Source organism: Prionailurus viverrinus, chromosome D4, assembly GCF_022837055.1.
Source record: "Prionailurus viverrinus isolate Anna chromosome D4, UM_Priviv_1.0, whole genome shotgun sequence".
Lineage (NCBI taxonomy): Eukaryota > Metazoa > Chordata > Mammalia > Carnivora > Felidae > Prionailurus > Prionailurus viverrinus.
Genome location: NC_062573.1, coordinates 16511405 through 16525370, shown reverse-complemented (window position 1 = coordinate 16525370; position 13966 = coordinate 16511405). Strand labels below are relative to the sequence as shown.

The 13966-nt window shown below is 40.8% G+C and overlaps 1 protein-coding gene across 1 annotated transcript in view; it reads left to right on the top strand.

Moving 5' to 3' along the window:
- MUSK (muscle associated receptor tyrosine kinase) overlaps positions 1–13966 on the top strand; it is a 92803-nt gene that overhangs the window by 60466 nt on the left and 18371 nt on the right. Inside the window, exon 8 of the mRNA XM_047830383.1 lies at positions 6782–6788. Within this exon, the coding sequence (XP_047686339.1) occupies positions 6782–6788 (7 nt within the window). The remainder of the gene's footprint in view (positions 1–6781; positions 6789–13966) is intronic.

Genomic DNA, 13966 nt, shown 5'->3' with positions numbered 1-13966 from the left:
AGAGAGAGAGTTTAAGTGTGGGAAAGAGCAACCACTTAAGCAGGAGACAGAAGCACGAGACAGAAAGGTTAAACTGTGTTCAGGAAACGGCAAGTGGATTGGCAAGCTTAGAGCATGATGGAGACTGGGAGTGAGGTGGAGAATGGGAAGAAAGGTTTGAAATGTGGGCTCTGGCCAAGTTGTGAACAGCCCGAGTAGGTTAAATGTGTTCTTCAATCAGTGGGAAGTCATCTAATTATTTTAGAGGAAGGAGACCAGCGATATGGTCAGATATATCCGTTGTCAAGTTAACAGATGTTGGGTGGAAAAGAGTAGGAGGCACGTGTGCAGGTAGGAGGCTATTCTGGAGTCTAGAAGAATAACGAAGATCTGAACAACACCTGCAGGACTTGGGGCAGGGAAGACAGATACAGGAGACCTGTCAGGATAAAACCATAGGAGCTAAATGCTAGAATGTAGCAGTGGAGTAGAATGCGTTAAGATGTGACAGCTTGAGGAAGGTGTCTAAGACAAATAATAATGGATAAAAAAAAATTTAAAAACAAGACCATGAGGAGGTCCAGGAGATAAGAATTAAAATTTTTGATGCATTTGAATAACCTGGGATTATTCTAGTCTATCTTATGTTTTATTTGATATTTGATCTAAAACCAATGTTAAATAAATAAATACCTATTTATAGTATCTATCCACCCTGGAGAGAGAATGAGAGAGAGAGAGAGAGAGAGAGAGAGAGAGAGAGAGACGGAGAGACAGAGAGAGAGATACATTTACATATGAATACTCAAATCAAATAAAATAAACGGATTTAATCCAGTTTAACCTATACCTCCACAGGGTAGAAGAGAAAAATTAATGTTGCTAATCTTGAGATAATTATTCAGTCTTTCACATATTCACTCCTTGCCAGGGCTCTTCCTTCCCTTCTTCCTGCCTCTCCCTAGACGGCAGGGGAAAGGGGACTTGGATACATGCTGTGGCGTCCTCTGGAACAAACCCCTACCCCATTCTCTGGTGAAATCTACAGCTGGAGAACTCGTGATCTCATCTCTTGGCTTTGTTAGGACCCAGAGGATCCCCCTGGCTGGCTCGGCACCTTTGAGGCTTTGAGGCTCCTCCTGTAACAGCACAGTCCTCTACATCTCAGTCACATCCTTCATCAAGCCCCTCTCTAGAGTCTACTTTGCAACCTCGGCAACGAGGTCACCCTGTCTCTCCCTACGAAGGTGGGCCTGCTGAATTCCAAGTCAGCTCCTTCCTTATCTGGAGCCTGAAGTAACTTCTGGATCACATTCATGTTATATAAAATCCAAGAGAGTCAGCCTGATTGACCCAGCTCTGCTGTCTACCCACCCATGTCATGCTACCATTTTTACACAAACGTGGCCATCCCATGTCAGAACAAGGGATCCCTATAACGTTCCCTGCTCCTAGTTCCAAATAAGTCAGGAAAACTCCCTCTGCTTTGGCTTTTTCCTTAATTTATACCGCCCTTCTAGGATTTCGGTCAGAGAAAGGAATCTATAAAATGTATGTGTGAATTCTTAATTCCTCTACCTTCCTCCTTTCCATCACATACCAAGCTGGAGGGACTCCCGTTTAGTGTAGCAACCTTCAGAGCCTATCATCATAAATACAAAGATGAGGGTGAAGGCAATGCTAGGGCAATAAAGAAGGAGAACCTAATATAATGGGTATATCTACATCACACCAAGGCAGATTCATTGCATGGACATGATCTTCAAATGCTGAAATGACTACAGAGCATGACTGCTACCATCTTGTATACAGCAATATCACCCCTGCATCCCTGACCTAGCTCTAAGGAGAGCCTGATCCAACTCCATTAATTAATGGAATATACCAACAGAGGAGACTGTAATACTAAAAAATTAATGATATCTGCTGGTGGTAAAAAGAGCCTTAAGTTATGGCAAGCAGCAGAGAAAGGCAGGGTCTCAGGATGGAGGGAGAAGTGGTCTTATGCATCAGTACTGAGTGAGGATGGAGGCAATCAGCAATGGTAGCCTGGGGGGAAATAGCAGAAGTATCTGCATGAGGAAAAAGATTGTGGAAATGCATGGATTGGCACACAGCAGCAGAGAGGACTAGAAATCTCCTAGAGAAGCGGAATTGAAAGCAGATGAGAATCAGTGACCTAAGTAGGGGTAACAGTCATCTAGACTGTAACCAGCAAGGACCTGACTGTAGCCAATGGGCCTGGCAATGCATACTTAGCAAGTGTTAGGTGCTGTAACCGATGTGAACCCTTCTGCACATGGGGAGAAAAATGTGACTAAAATGAGTGAAGAGGGACTCCCTTAAGGAGCTAATTCATAAAAAAAACGACACGATCTTTCTGTTCATCCCCTGATCTGTTTTTCCTGTTGGGTCCCACTGACTATGAGGCTTGAAGCTCCCCTACCTTTCCTAAAATTTCCCCAGGCAGATCTAATGAGAGTGTCTCATGAGTGCAAGGGAATAGGACTCTGAACCCCAGGAGACATCTGCCATTTTCTCTTCCTCTCCTCCGCCCATTCTTTTTACTTAAATCTGCTAGATGCCTCACGATGATCCCAGTGCCATCACTGAAAACTACCTCTCAATCCTGGGGTGCTCCCTGAGGCAATATTCCAGGAAAGTGAGGCCACGTTGGTGAAAAACAGATCCACGGAGCCACTTAATTCAGAATCATTTTAAAGAAGCATGGTCTTATGCTCCCCAGACCTCCTGGCGCTTGGATACGGCATCTGCTTTCTGCATTCCTGCTTTCAGCTCCCCCTCCTTTGGCCTCAGAGGTGCAGAGCTTTGAGTCAGACATGGTGACTCCTTTTGACTCTCTGGCAATGCTTCCTTACCCAAACTCTCCTTGCTCTCATGTCAGCCATCCCCATCCTCCCCTAGTGTTCTGTAGTCAACGGCCTCCTTTGTCACATTCTCTGTGTTTCACTTTGAAGCTTTTACTCCATCTGTTTATTTACTCATCCCAGCAGGAAAACTGGGAATGGAAAAATCTGATCTGGTGCTCAGGACTATGTCTAATGATATTTCTAGCGCGTGAAGAGAAACAAAAAAATAAAGATCAGCCTTCATTTTCCCAAAACTCTTCCATGTGTATGTCCAAATCCTCATGTGTTGTTCGAGAAATGTGATAGACTTCTTTCTGACTCATTTACATTTGCTGTTAGTCATCAAACGAAGTCAGGAGAACTTTTGGAACCTCTCCCTACGAACCAGGAAGTTGCATTTCCTTCCAGCCACAACCTTGAAAGGCTCAAGTTACAATTTAAAATCACCAGGATGCTGGGTATTTGGCCAGGTGCCTTCTCTTTGTCATTAGAACCCTCGGCCCTATGACAGAGACCAACAAGACAGCCCATGATCCCTGTAATGAGCATCATTCTGAGCCAGGTGCCACGAAAATAGGCACAGGTACTATTTCTACCAAACATTTAAAGAAGAATTATCACCGATGCTTCTCACACTCTTCCAAAACCTGAAGAGGGAGAAATGCTACAAGACTCATTTTACAAGGCCAGCATTACCTTGACACCAAAGTCAGATTAAAGGATACAACAAGGAAACTACAGACCACTTTCCCTGATGAATACAGATGCAAAAATTCTTAGCAAAATATTAGCAAGTCAAATTCAGTAACGTATTAAAAAGAGCACTTATCAGGGTGGTCCATCGGTTGGGCATCCGACTCTTGATGTCGGCTCAGGTCATGATCCTAGGATTGTGGGATCGAGCTCCACATCAGTCTCTGTGCTGAGCATGGAGCCTGCTTAATATTCTCTCTCTCCCTCTGCCCCTCTCCCCTGCTTGCTCTCTCTCTCTCTGTCTCTCCAAAATAAAATACAAAAAAAAAAAAAAGGCACTCATCACGACCAAGTGGGATTGATCCCTAGGATGCAGAGATGGTCCAACATATGCAATTAAATAAATGTGATACGCCACATTTATGGAAAGATAAAAATCCTATGATCATCTGAATAGATGCAGAAATGCATTTGAAAAAGTGCAATATCCTTTCATGATAAAAATGCTCAACAAACTAGATATAGAAGGAACATACCTCAACATAATAAAGGCCATCTATGGCAAACCCACAGCCATCATACTCAATGGTGAGAGGTTGAAAGCTTTTCCTCTAAAATCAGGAACAAAACAAGGGTACCCACTATCACCACTTCTATTCAACACAGTACTAGAAGTCCTAGCTAGAGCAGTTAGGCAATGAAAATAAATAAAAGGCATCCAAATTGAAAAGGAAGAAGAGGGGCACCTGGGTGGTTCAGTCTGTTAAGCGTTCGACTTTGGCTCAGGTCATGATCTCACAGTTCACAAGTTTAAGCCCTACATTGGGCTCTGTGATGACAGCTCAGAGCCTGGAGCCTGCTTCAGATTCTCTGTCTCCCTCTCTCTCTGCCCTCCCCCACTTGTACTCTGTCTTTGTCTCTCTCTGTCTCTGTCTCTGTCTCTCTTCTCAAAAATAAATAAAACACTTTTAAAATTTTAAAAAAGAAAAGGAAGAAGTAAAATTATCTGTCTGCAGATGACAGGATCTTACATAGTGAAAATCCTAGACTCCACCAAAAAACCATTAGAACTAATCAACAAGTCCAGTAAAGTTGCAGCATACAAATCAACATATAGAAATCAGATGTGTTTTTATACACTAACAACAAAACATCTGAGAAAGAAAAGAAAATCCTCCCATTTACAATGACATCAAAAACAATAAAATACTTAGCAATAAGTTTCACTGAGAAGGTAAAAGATCTGAATGCTGAAAACTAAAAGAAAAGATTTTGATGAAAGAAATTTAAGACAAAAATAAAAAGATATCCTATTTCATGAATCAGAAGAATTAACATTGTTAAAATGTCCATATCACTCAAAGTAAGCTACAGATTCAATGCAATACCTATTAACATTCCCATGGCATTTTTCATAGAAATAGAACAAACAATCCTAAAATTTGTATGGGATCACAAAAGATCGTGAACAGCCAAAGCAATCGTGAGAAAGAACAACGAAGCTGGAGACATCACATTTCCTGATTTCAAACTATATTATAAAGCTATAAAATTCAAAATAGTATGAAATTGGCATAAAAACAGACACAGACCAATGGACTAAAGAGCCCAGAAATAAACTCCCATGTATATAGTCAATTAATTTACTACAAAGAAGCCAAGAATACACAATGGGGGAAGAACAGTCTTTTCAATAAATAGTACTGGGAAAACCGGATAACCATACAAAAGAATGAAACTGGACCCCTACCTTATACCACACACAAAAAGCAACTCAAAATTGATTAAAGTCCTAAACATAAGACCTGAAAAAAAACATAAGCAGTAAGCTCTTTGACATCAGTCTTGGTGATGTCTTTTTGGATATATGTCACCAAAAGCACAAGCAAAAAAAAATGATCAAAAATAAACCAATGGGATTACATCAAACTAAAAGGCTTCTGCACAACAAAGGAAGCCATCAACAAAATGAAAAGGCTTCCTATGAAATGGGAGAAAATATTCTCAAATCACGTATCTGAGAAGGGGTTAATATCCAAAATATATAAAGAGCTCATACAACTCAAGAGCAAAAGACAAACAATTCCATTTAAAAAAAAATGGGCAATGGGTCTGAACATTTTCCTAAAGAAGACATATAGATGGCAAACAGGTACATTAAGAGGTGCTCAACATCACTAATAATCAGGGAAATGCAAATCAAAATCACAATGAGGTGTTACCTCATACCTATTAGAATCACTATCCCAAAAAAGATGAGAGTTAATAAGTGTTGGCAAGGATGTGGAGAAAAGAAAACCCTTGTGCACTGTTGGTGGGAACGTAAATTGGTTCAGCCACTATGGAAAACAGAATGGAAGGTTCTCAAGAAATTAAAAATAGAGGTAACATGTGATCCGGCAACTCCACTAGTGGGTATCCATCCAAAGGAAAAAAACCAGGACATCGAAGAGGTATCTGCATTCTCGTAGTTGTTGCACCATTATTCACAGTATATCGAAACAGTAGATACCAGTTACAAGATACGGAAGCAACCTAAGCTTCTGTCAACAAATGGATAAGGAACATATATACATATATATAATATCTTATCATATATCTTCTAGTATCTCATATACATATATACATACGATGGGATACTATGCAGCCATGATAAAGAAGGAAATCTGGCTATTTGTGACAACATGAATGTAACTTGAGGGCATTATGCTAAGTGATGGAAGTCAGAGAAAGACATATATATCACTAATATGTGGAATCTGAAAAAGTCTAACTCATAGAAACAGAGAATACGGTGGTAGTTGCTCCATGCTGGGTGGTGGAGGGAAACAGATGTTGGTCAAAGGGTACACACTTCCAGTTATGAGATGAATAAGTTCTGGGAATCTTTGTACATATGGTGATTATAGTTAATAATACTGTATTATACTGAAAGTTGCTATGAGAATAGATCTTTTTTTTTTTTTTTAATTTTTTTTTTCAACGTTTATTTATTTTTGGGACAGAGAGAGACAGAGCATGAACGGGGGAGGGGCAGAGAGAGAGGGAGACACAGAATCGGAAACAGGCTCCAGGCTCCGAGCCATCAGCCCAGAGCCCGACGCGGGGCTCGAACTCACGGACCGCGAGATCGTGACCTGGCTAAAGTCGGAGGCTTAACCGACTGCGCCACCCAGGCGCCCCATAGAATAGATCTTAAATGTCCTCACCACAAAAAAGAAATGGTAATTATATGACAGAATGGAGGTGTTAGCTAATGCTAAGATGGTAATCATTTTGCATTATATAAGTATATACCTTAAACTTATCATATGTCAATTATATCTCCATAAAGCTGGCAAAAAAATAGACCCAGGGGTGCAGGGGAGGAAAAGCTTGTATTTCCCATTCTCAGTGGCATCAACAGGTCCCTCCTGTAAGACTGAGGTTCTGAGTTCTGTCTATCTTTAGCCAGCCTGAGAGTATAGGAATGAGTCTGTGTTCCCATCCCTCGTCTAATATAAGCCACTCATTCTAATCCCCACCATTTGCAATGCCCCTTCTTTGGACTGACCTCAGGGTCTGGGGTTTCCAGTCACTCAATTTAAAACTCAAATAAATAGGGGCGCCTGGGTGGCGCAGTCGGTTAAGCGCCCGACATCAGCCAGGTCACGATCTCGCGGTCTGTGAGTTCGAGCCCCGCGTCAGGCTCTGGGCTGATGGCTCAGAGCCTGGAGCCTGTTTCCGATTCTGTGTCTCCCTCTCTCTCTGCCCCTCCCCCCGTTCATACTCTGTCTTTCTCTGTCCCAAAAATAAATAAACGTTGAAAAAAAAAATTTTTAAACTCAAATAAATATATGTAGCATATTCAAAAATAGGCATGGGGAGAAATACGATGTGGTAGTATTGGAGTTCCCCACGCCCACAACGGACCACATATTTTTTGACTCTGTATTTTAGGAGTTGATGTTTCACACTATTACCGAAAAAAAAAAAAAAAGGAAGTTTGAAATATTTTCACAATGGATATAGCTAACTGAATGTACTAACTACCATGGATCATGGTCTCTCTCATGTCTTATAGTCACACTCCCGTGTCCCTGCAACGTTCTTCCCAGTAAAGAGACACATGGTGATGAGTAGGGGCGCATGACCACCTCTATCACTCAGTGCTTCATCCAGGATAGGTAGAGTGCTCTTACCAACAAAACAGACACTGCGCCCTCGTGCTTGGTGGTGGCTATCTGGTTTCAAACTGATTAAAGGTGTTTGTTTTTGTTTGGAATGAAAGGGAAAAGAATATATGAGTAACAGCCAGTAGCCACACTAAATTGCTACCAGCTGTCCTGCAGTTAGGCATAAGGGGCGAGCATTCTTTTTACAATTGGGCAGCTTTCTCATATTAAAGTTTACTGTGTGTTTTAGAAGACAGCCAAAATTTTACTGACTTTTCCAGATAAATTTAAGGATACTGAACATATTGACGACTGTTGGAAATTTTGGGAATTTAAAAAAATCTAGTTTTGAAATCAAAGCACTTATTTATAATTACAACGTTCTTGGAATCCCCGCCTGCTCCCCACCCTTCCCCCAAAACAAAATGTGACTGGGGGAATATCTGTTAGAAACACATGGAAGGCCCTCTGATTCTGTTAATATTCTCAAGACAACCAAGCATCCTTAAATGAGTTTCATTTTTCTTTCCTTGCTTGTCCACAAAATAGAAGCCTATCTAAGCTGAGTACCTCCTCCCAAGTACTATGGCTGGGTTCTCTTTGGCACTGACTGGCACATCTTCACGGTACTGAATCCTCCTTTTATATCTCAAATTGAGGGCTCTTTCATATACATAACCTTGGCCTCTGGTATTTCAACAGGTTTCTCTGCTCAGCTGCTATTAGAACCTGCCTTTACCCCTCCAAATTATATCCCATTTTCTCTAGAAGAATTTCCTGATGTCTCCTTTCCTCTTTTCTATCTGCCCAGTGGCAGAGTGGTCTTGTGGTTTGGGTCCCGTGGGTGCTTTATATAGGCTGGTCTGTCATCTTCAGGCTTGATACAAAGTCCCTTGGTGGCTAGGAATTTAAAGCTGCCTGGGCTGATAATGGCTGAGGTGGACCCAGCCTGAAAAGGATAGTTCCTGGAGACCCTGTTTGCTCTTCATCTCCTCCAAATATGCCTGTTAATGCAGTGTCTGGCATCCTAACTGAAGAGAACTTTCCAGAAACTTAGGAATTAGAGATATCAAAGCTATTTCTTGCAAATCTTAAGATTAAAATGTACTAACTTTTGCTTCTTTTCCCCTTTAATGTGATTTCCTGTGGGGCCTTCCTTTCCTGTTAATAGAATGGAGGTAAGATATCTCTGTCACATCATGTTTTGTTGTGATTTTTTGTTTGCCATTTATTGCTATTTGCCGAATACTGTAATCTTTCAGAAACCTTCTAATGAAGATTGGTAAAGTCTATTGAATACTTACTATGTATGCATCAGACACTGTGCTAAGAACTTTACATGCATTATTTAAATTTATCCTGGGGCACATGGGTGGCTCAGTTGGTTGAGCATCTTATCTCAGCTCAGAGCATGATCTCATGGCTCATGGGTTCAACCCCTGCATCAAGCTCTGTGCTGACAGCCCAGAGCCTGAAGCCTGCTTTGGATTCTGTGTCCCCCTCTCTCTGCCTCTCCTCCCATCACACTCTGTCTCTGTCTCTCAAAAATAAAATAAACATTAAAAAAATTAAATTTATCCTCAGGACTTCCCTATGAAATATGTACTATTATTACTCCTAGCGTACAGAATAGGAACTAAGAGAGTTTCTTTGAAGTGGAGAGTTCCAGTGACTTATACAAATAGTAAGTGACAGGCTTGGAAATTGAACCCAGGACAGACTTCCCAATTTCCACTCATAGTTTTATCCTGTAGATAAGAAAGTATCACCTTGTAATACAATATTTTGCAACTTACAGTGTTTTATTTTCAGTAAAATTGATGGACTTTCATAAAAACTCTGAAGTATCATAACTTTTCATCTAACTTTACAAGCAGCAAAACTGAAATTCAGAATTATCAACTAATAATACTGATAATTATAATACATGTGTTGTGGTGACATTTATGATCACCACTTTTTTTTCATATTAACATTTCAGTGACTTTATAGGCCAAGACCTCTGAGTATTCCTATTCTTTAATAGAAGGAACCTGATACACTAGGAGCTGTCCAGACCACACAGCTGGCCAACTATAAAGCTGTCAATCTGAGCTCAGGTAGACAGACTCAAGAACTTAGACTGGTAACTACTCTACTAACCCAGATAGCACAGTTACTGAGCAGGACCTAGAACTCCAACCACTGATTCTAATTCCATGGAATAAAATAAGTCATTGCATTAGAAAACTTGGTTAGTTCTCAATCTTGTGCCAATTCATGCAGTTTTGATGCATTCGTTGCCTTATCACACTTCTAAGAGATAGTCCTGTCCCCAAGGATTCTACAGTGAAGCTGAGTGTCTACTGAACAGATATACAACATAAATGTGGTAAAAGTTAAATTAAAATACGGGCTACCAAGAAAAGAGATGCCATCTTTCCTTCACATGCCATTCATTCCTCCTGTCCTTCCTATGCATTTTTATTTATTTATTTTTAATGTTTATTTATTTTTGAGAGAGAGAGAGACAGAGCACGAGCAGCAGAGGGGCAGAGAGAGAGGGAAACAGAGAATCTGAAGCAGGCTCCAGGCTCTGAGCTGTCAGCACAGAGCCCGACGCGGGGCTCAAACGCACCAACCGTGAGATCATGACTTAAGCTGAAGTCAAACGCTCAACCAACTGAGCCACCCAGGCGTCCCTTCCTATACATTTTTAAACCACTCACTCTATTTCTGACATTATATTGGAATGCAGAAAAACAAAACAACTTGTATGTATTCACTGCCCCCAAGGAATTTACATTTTACTAGGGGTGTACGTGCACACACAAAGATTAATTACAAGACAACATAATAATGGAAGCATGAACAAATTCCAAGGACTCAAGGACAGAAATAAATCATTCAAATGCAAGTAAATGCAAATGAAAAATTTAAAACTAAAGAAAAAGTCCATACTATTTTTCACCTGTGGTAACGTAAGCACTCTCGAACTGCTGGTAGAGGGAAAACTGCTGTAACCTCCCTGGAGAGCATTTGGCAGTTTTTATTAAGAACCTTAAGACGGCTGTAGCTATTGATTGGATAAACCCACTTTTAGCAATCTATTTTAAGAAAATAATAAGTGTATGAGCAACAAAATTGAAAACGGTATTATATTTATTAGTGAAATTTATGAGTAATGTCACTATCTACCAATAAGGGAAACTGTTGTGATTAAAAACCATGCTTTTGAAAAACTATAATAGAACAGGTAAATGTTTATAATATCAGGCTAAGTAAAAATGCAGGATATAGGAGTGCCTGGGCAGCTCAATCTATTGAGCGTCGGACTCTTGATTTCCGCTCAGGTCATGACCTCATGGTTGGTGAGATCAAGCCCCACATCGGCTGTCAGCATGGAGCCTGCTTGCGATTCTCTCTCCCTCTCTCTCTGCCCCATGCACATGCGTGCACCCTCTCTCTCGCAAAATAAATTTTTTAAAATGCAGGATACAAAAGTATATTTACAGGATGATTCTAAATATACTTACACTGTATATACAACTATATATTATGTACATACGCTATATACAGTATATGTAACACTATATATGCTTATGTATTTACTGATTATAACTGATATAGGTACAAATATGTAAAATACACAGTGTTTATATATTTGGCTAATATAACTAATTTTCAAATTTTTAATTAAAACCTTTTTCTTCTTTACATCATCATTCCTTACATCTTTATTTTACACAAAAACTAGGCATGAATTTCAGTCCGGAGAACTACAAGAGGTGTTTTTCAGAGGACATCATGTCCTTCTTGAGGACACTGGATACGGCATTTCAGCAAAAGGACACTTGATCTATGTCACAGAGCAGGGGTTGGCAAATGTCTTCCATAAAGGCCCAGATATTAAATATATTTGGCTTTGTAGCCACACAGTCTCGATTGCAACTGCTCAGCTCTGCTGCTGCAGGGTAAAAAGCGCCGTGGGTGACTCATAAATGGTTGAACATGGCTCTGTTCCCAAAAAACGCTACTTATGGATACTGCAATTTGAATTTCATGTAATTTTCACTTCTTTTGATTTTTTTCACTTAAAAATGTCAACACCATTCTTAGCTCACAGGCAGTATAAAAACAGGCAGTAGGCAGAATTTGATCTGTGGATTCTATTTGCTGACCCCCACCTTATAGAATCAATTATATACAAAGATACTAGGCAGGAAAGAATAAAAATTATTCCAGTTTGCTTTGGACAGTGGAAGGGGTATTGAACCCGCCATCACACTTGTTAGGAAAGTGCAGTTGCTAAATAAGGGAACACTTGCAGGGCAGTTCCGCCTTATCCACAGGTGATACGTTCCAAGACCCCCCCCCCCCCCACCCAGCTGACACCTGAAACACAGAAAGGCCTGAACCCTACATATACTATGGTTTTTTCCTGTATATACACACCTGTGGTAAAGTTTAATTTCTAAATTAGGCGTAGTAAGAGATTAACAACAGTAATCATATGACAGAACAATGATAACGATATACTGTTAACGAAAGTTGTGAATGTGGCCTCTCAGACTATCTTATTTGCCGCACTCACCTGTCCTGTGATGCTGTGAGAGGACAAAATGCTTAGGAGAGGAGGCAAAAAGAGGTGAGTGACGCAGGTGTGAAAGCGTGGTGTGACCTGTGACCCTCTGCTGCTGCGTCAGCAGGAGCATCTGCCTCTGGCCCTTGGCTGACCGCAGGTATGAAACCAGACAAGCAAAACCGCGGATAAGGAGGAAACGCTGCCCCAGAGGAGAGCTCTCAGCCGTGCCCCGCCCAGGGAGGGTGGAGAAACGTGCGAGAGTTTCCACTGGAGGAGCGGGCCGCCTTAACCCAAAGTAGCCTCAGCTGGCCCTCTGGAGGTGCCCCCGGGGCAAAGTAATGTGTGTTCAAAGGGAGAAGAGGTCTCCTTCGTAGAAACTGCAAGATCACATTTAAAAGTGCTCTATCCATTCCTTGATTTCTCTTCCTGTTGCTTCATTGTTGGTGAACAGGTAAGGGCATTAAGGAAGCTACTCCTGAAATCATTGCTGCACTATATGCTAATTTGGATGCAAATTTTAAAAAGTAAAATAAAAAAAAAATGCCCTACTGGATGTGATTCCTCTCTGTTAAAGCGGAGAGAAATAAGAGTAAAATGTGTAGTGAGGCTCCTTTAAGTGTTCAGTTTGACCAAGCAGAGTTGTGTGTTTTAAGTTAAAGGAGGGACCTGAGATCATATATCCATTGCTGTCTCTGAAAAGAAAAAACTTTACAGAAAGGGAGGTCAGCCAGGTTTCATTAGTCAAGAGGCAAGAGAGGGACTGGCTCCACGTGCAACGTGAACCAGCATTTTTGGAGCTTGTCCGGCAGACCATTCCAAAATAACCAGCATTCTGTGAACAGATCCCTGTGACCTCTGCCCCACTGTTCGTAGGACAGACAGGACCCGCTGCTTTCGGGGTTGCTCCATTTGTAGTCCCCAGAGCTGTGAGCAGGGAAACACAACTTCAGCTGAACAGAGAGGGGTCTCGTCATTTGCAAAAGAGAGCGGAAGATACCCGTGGAGAATTTTTGCATTCATCTTGTCCCCCAGTTTTTGCCGTGAGCTCCTGTTAAAACGTTTAAGTGACAGGGTTAGGAGGATGAGGAACAATGGCCCCATGTGCCTCCGGCTCTTGCCTCTAAAATTTGATCACCAGAAAAAACTACAGGTTTATGAGTCTGCAAAAGAGAGTGGAAAAAGAAAAGTTGTTTAAACTCTGAAACTCTGGGCAGTCTCTGTATATGTGTATGTGTATATATTATTATACATAACATATATGTATTTGGTCCTGTATATCCTTGAGCTTGTACAGCTAATCCTAGCATAGATGTATTTCCAAAGCTAAGTCTTTAATGCCCCTAGGAACATCACAGAGGCACAGATAATTAGTAAGAACCATACATGTTGTATTGTATGGTTTTTTTCCCAGCAGGCAAAGGGTTTTCACAGGTTACTTCTCTGCAAGCTGGTAGAAAGAACCAAAATGACAACCAAGATCTCATTTCTATTCAATACGCATTCTGCTGTTTTTTCTTTTTTCTTTCACATTATGTAACTAATAAATAAATGAGGACTCAATACTATCAGGCCAACTGAGGTTGTTTCAAAGATTTTTCTTGGCTTTTATTAAGACAGCCAGCAGAAATACACACAAAGAGATTGTTTATTAATTGCCAGTAATCCTCATTTCTGAGGCTATTTTTATTAATTTTTCTTTTGTATAC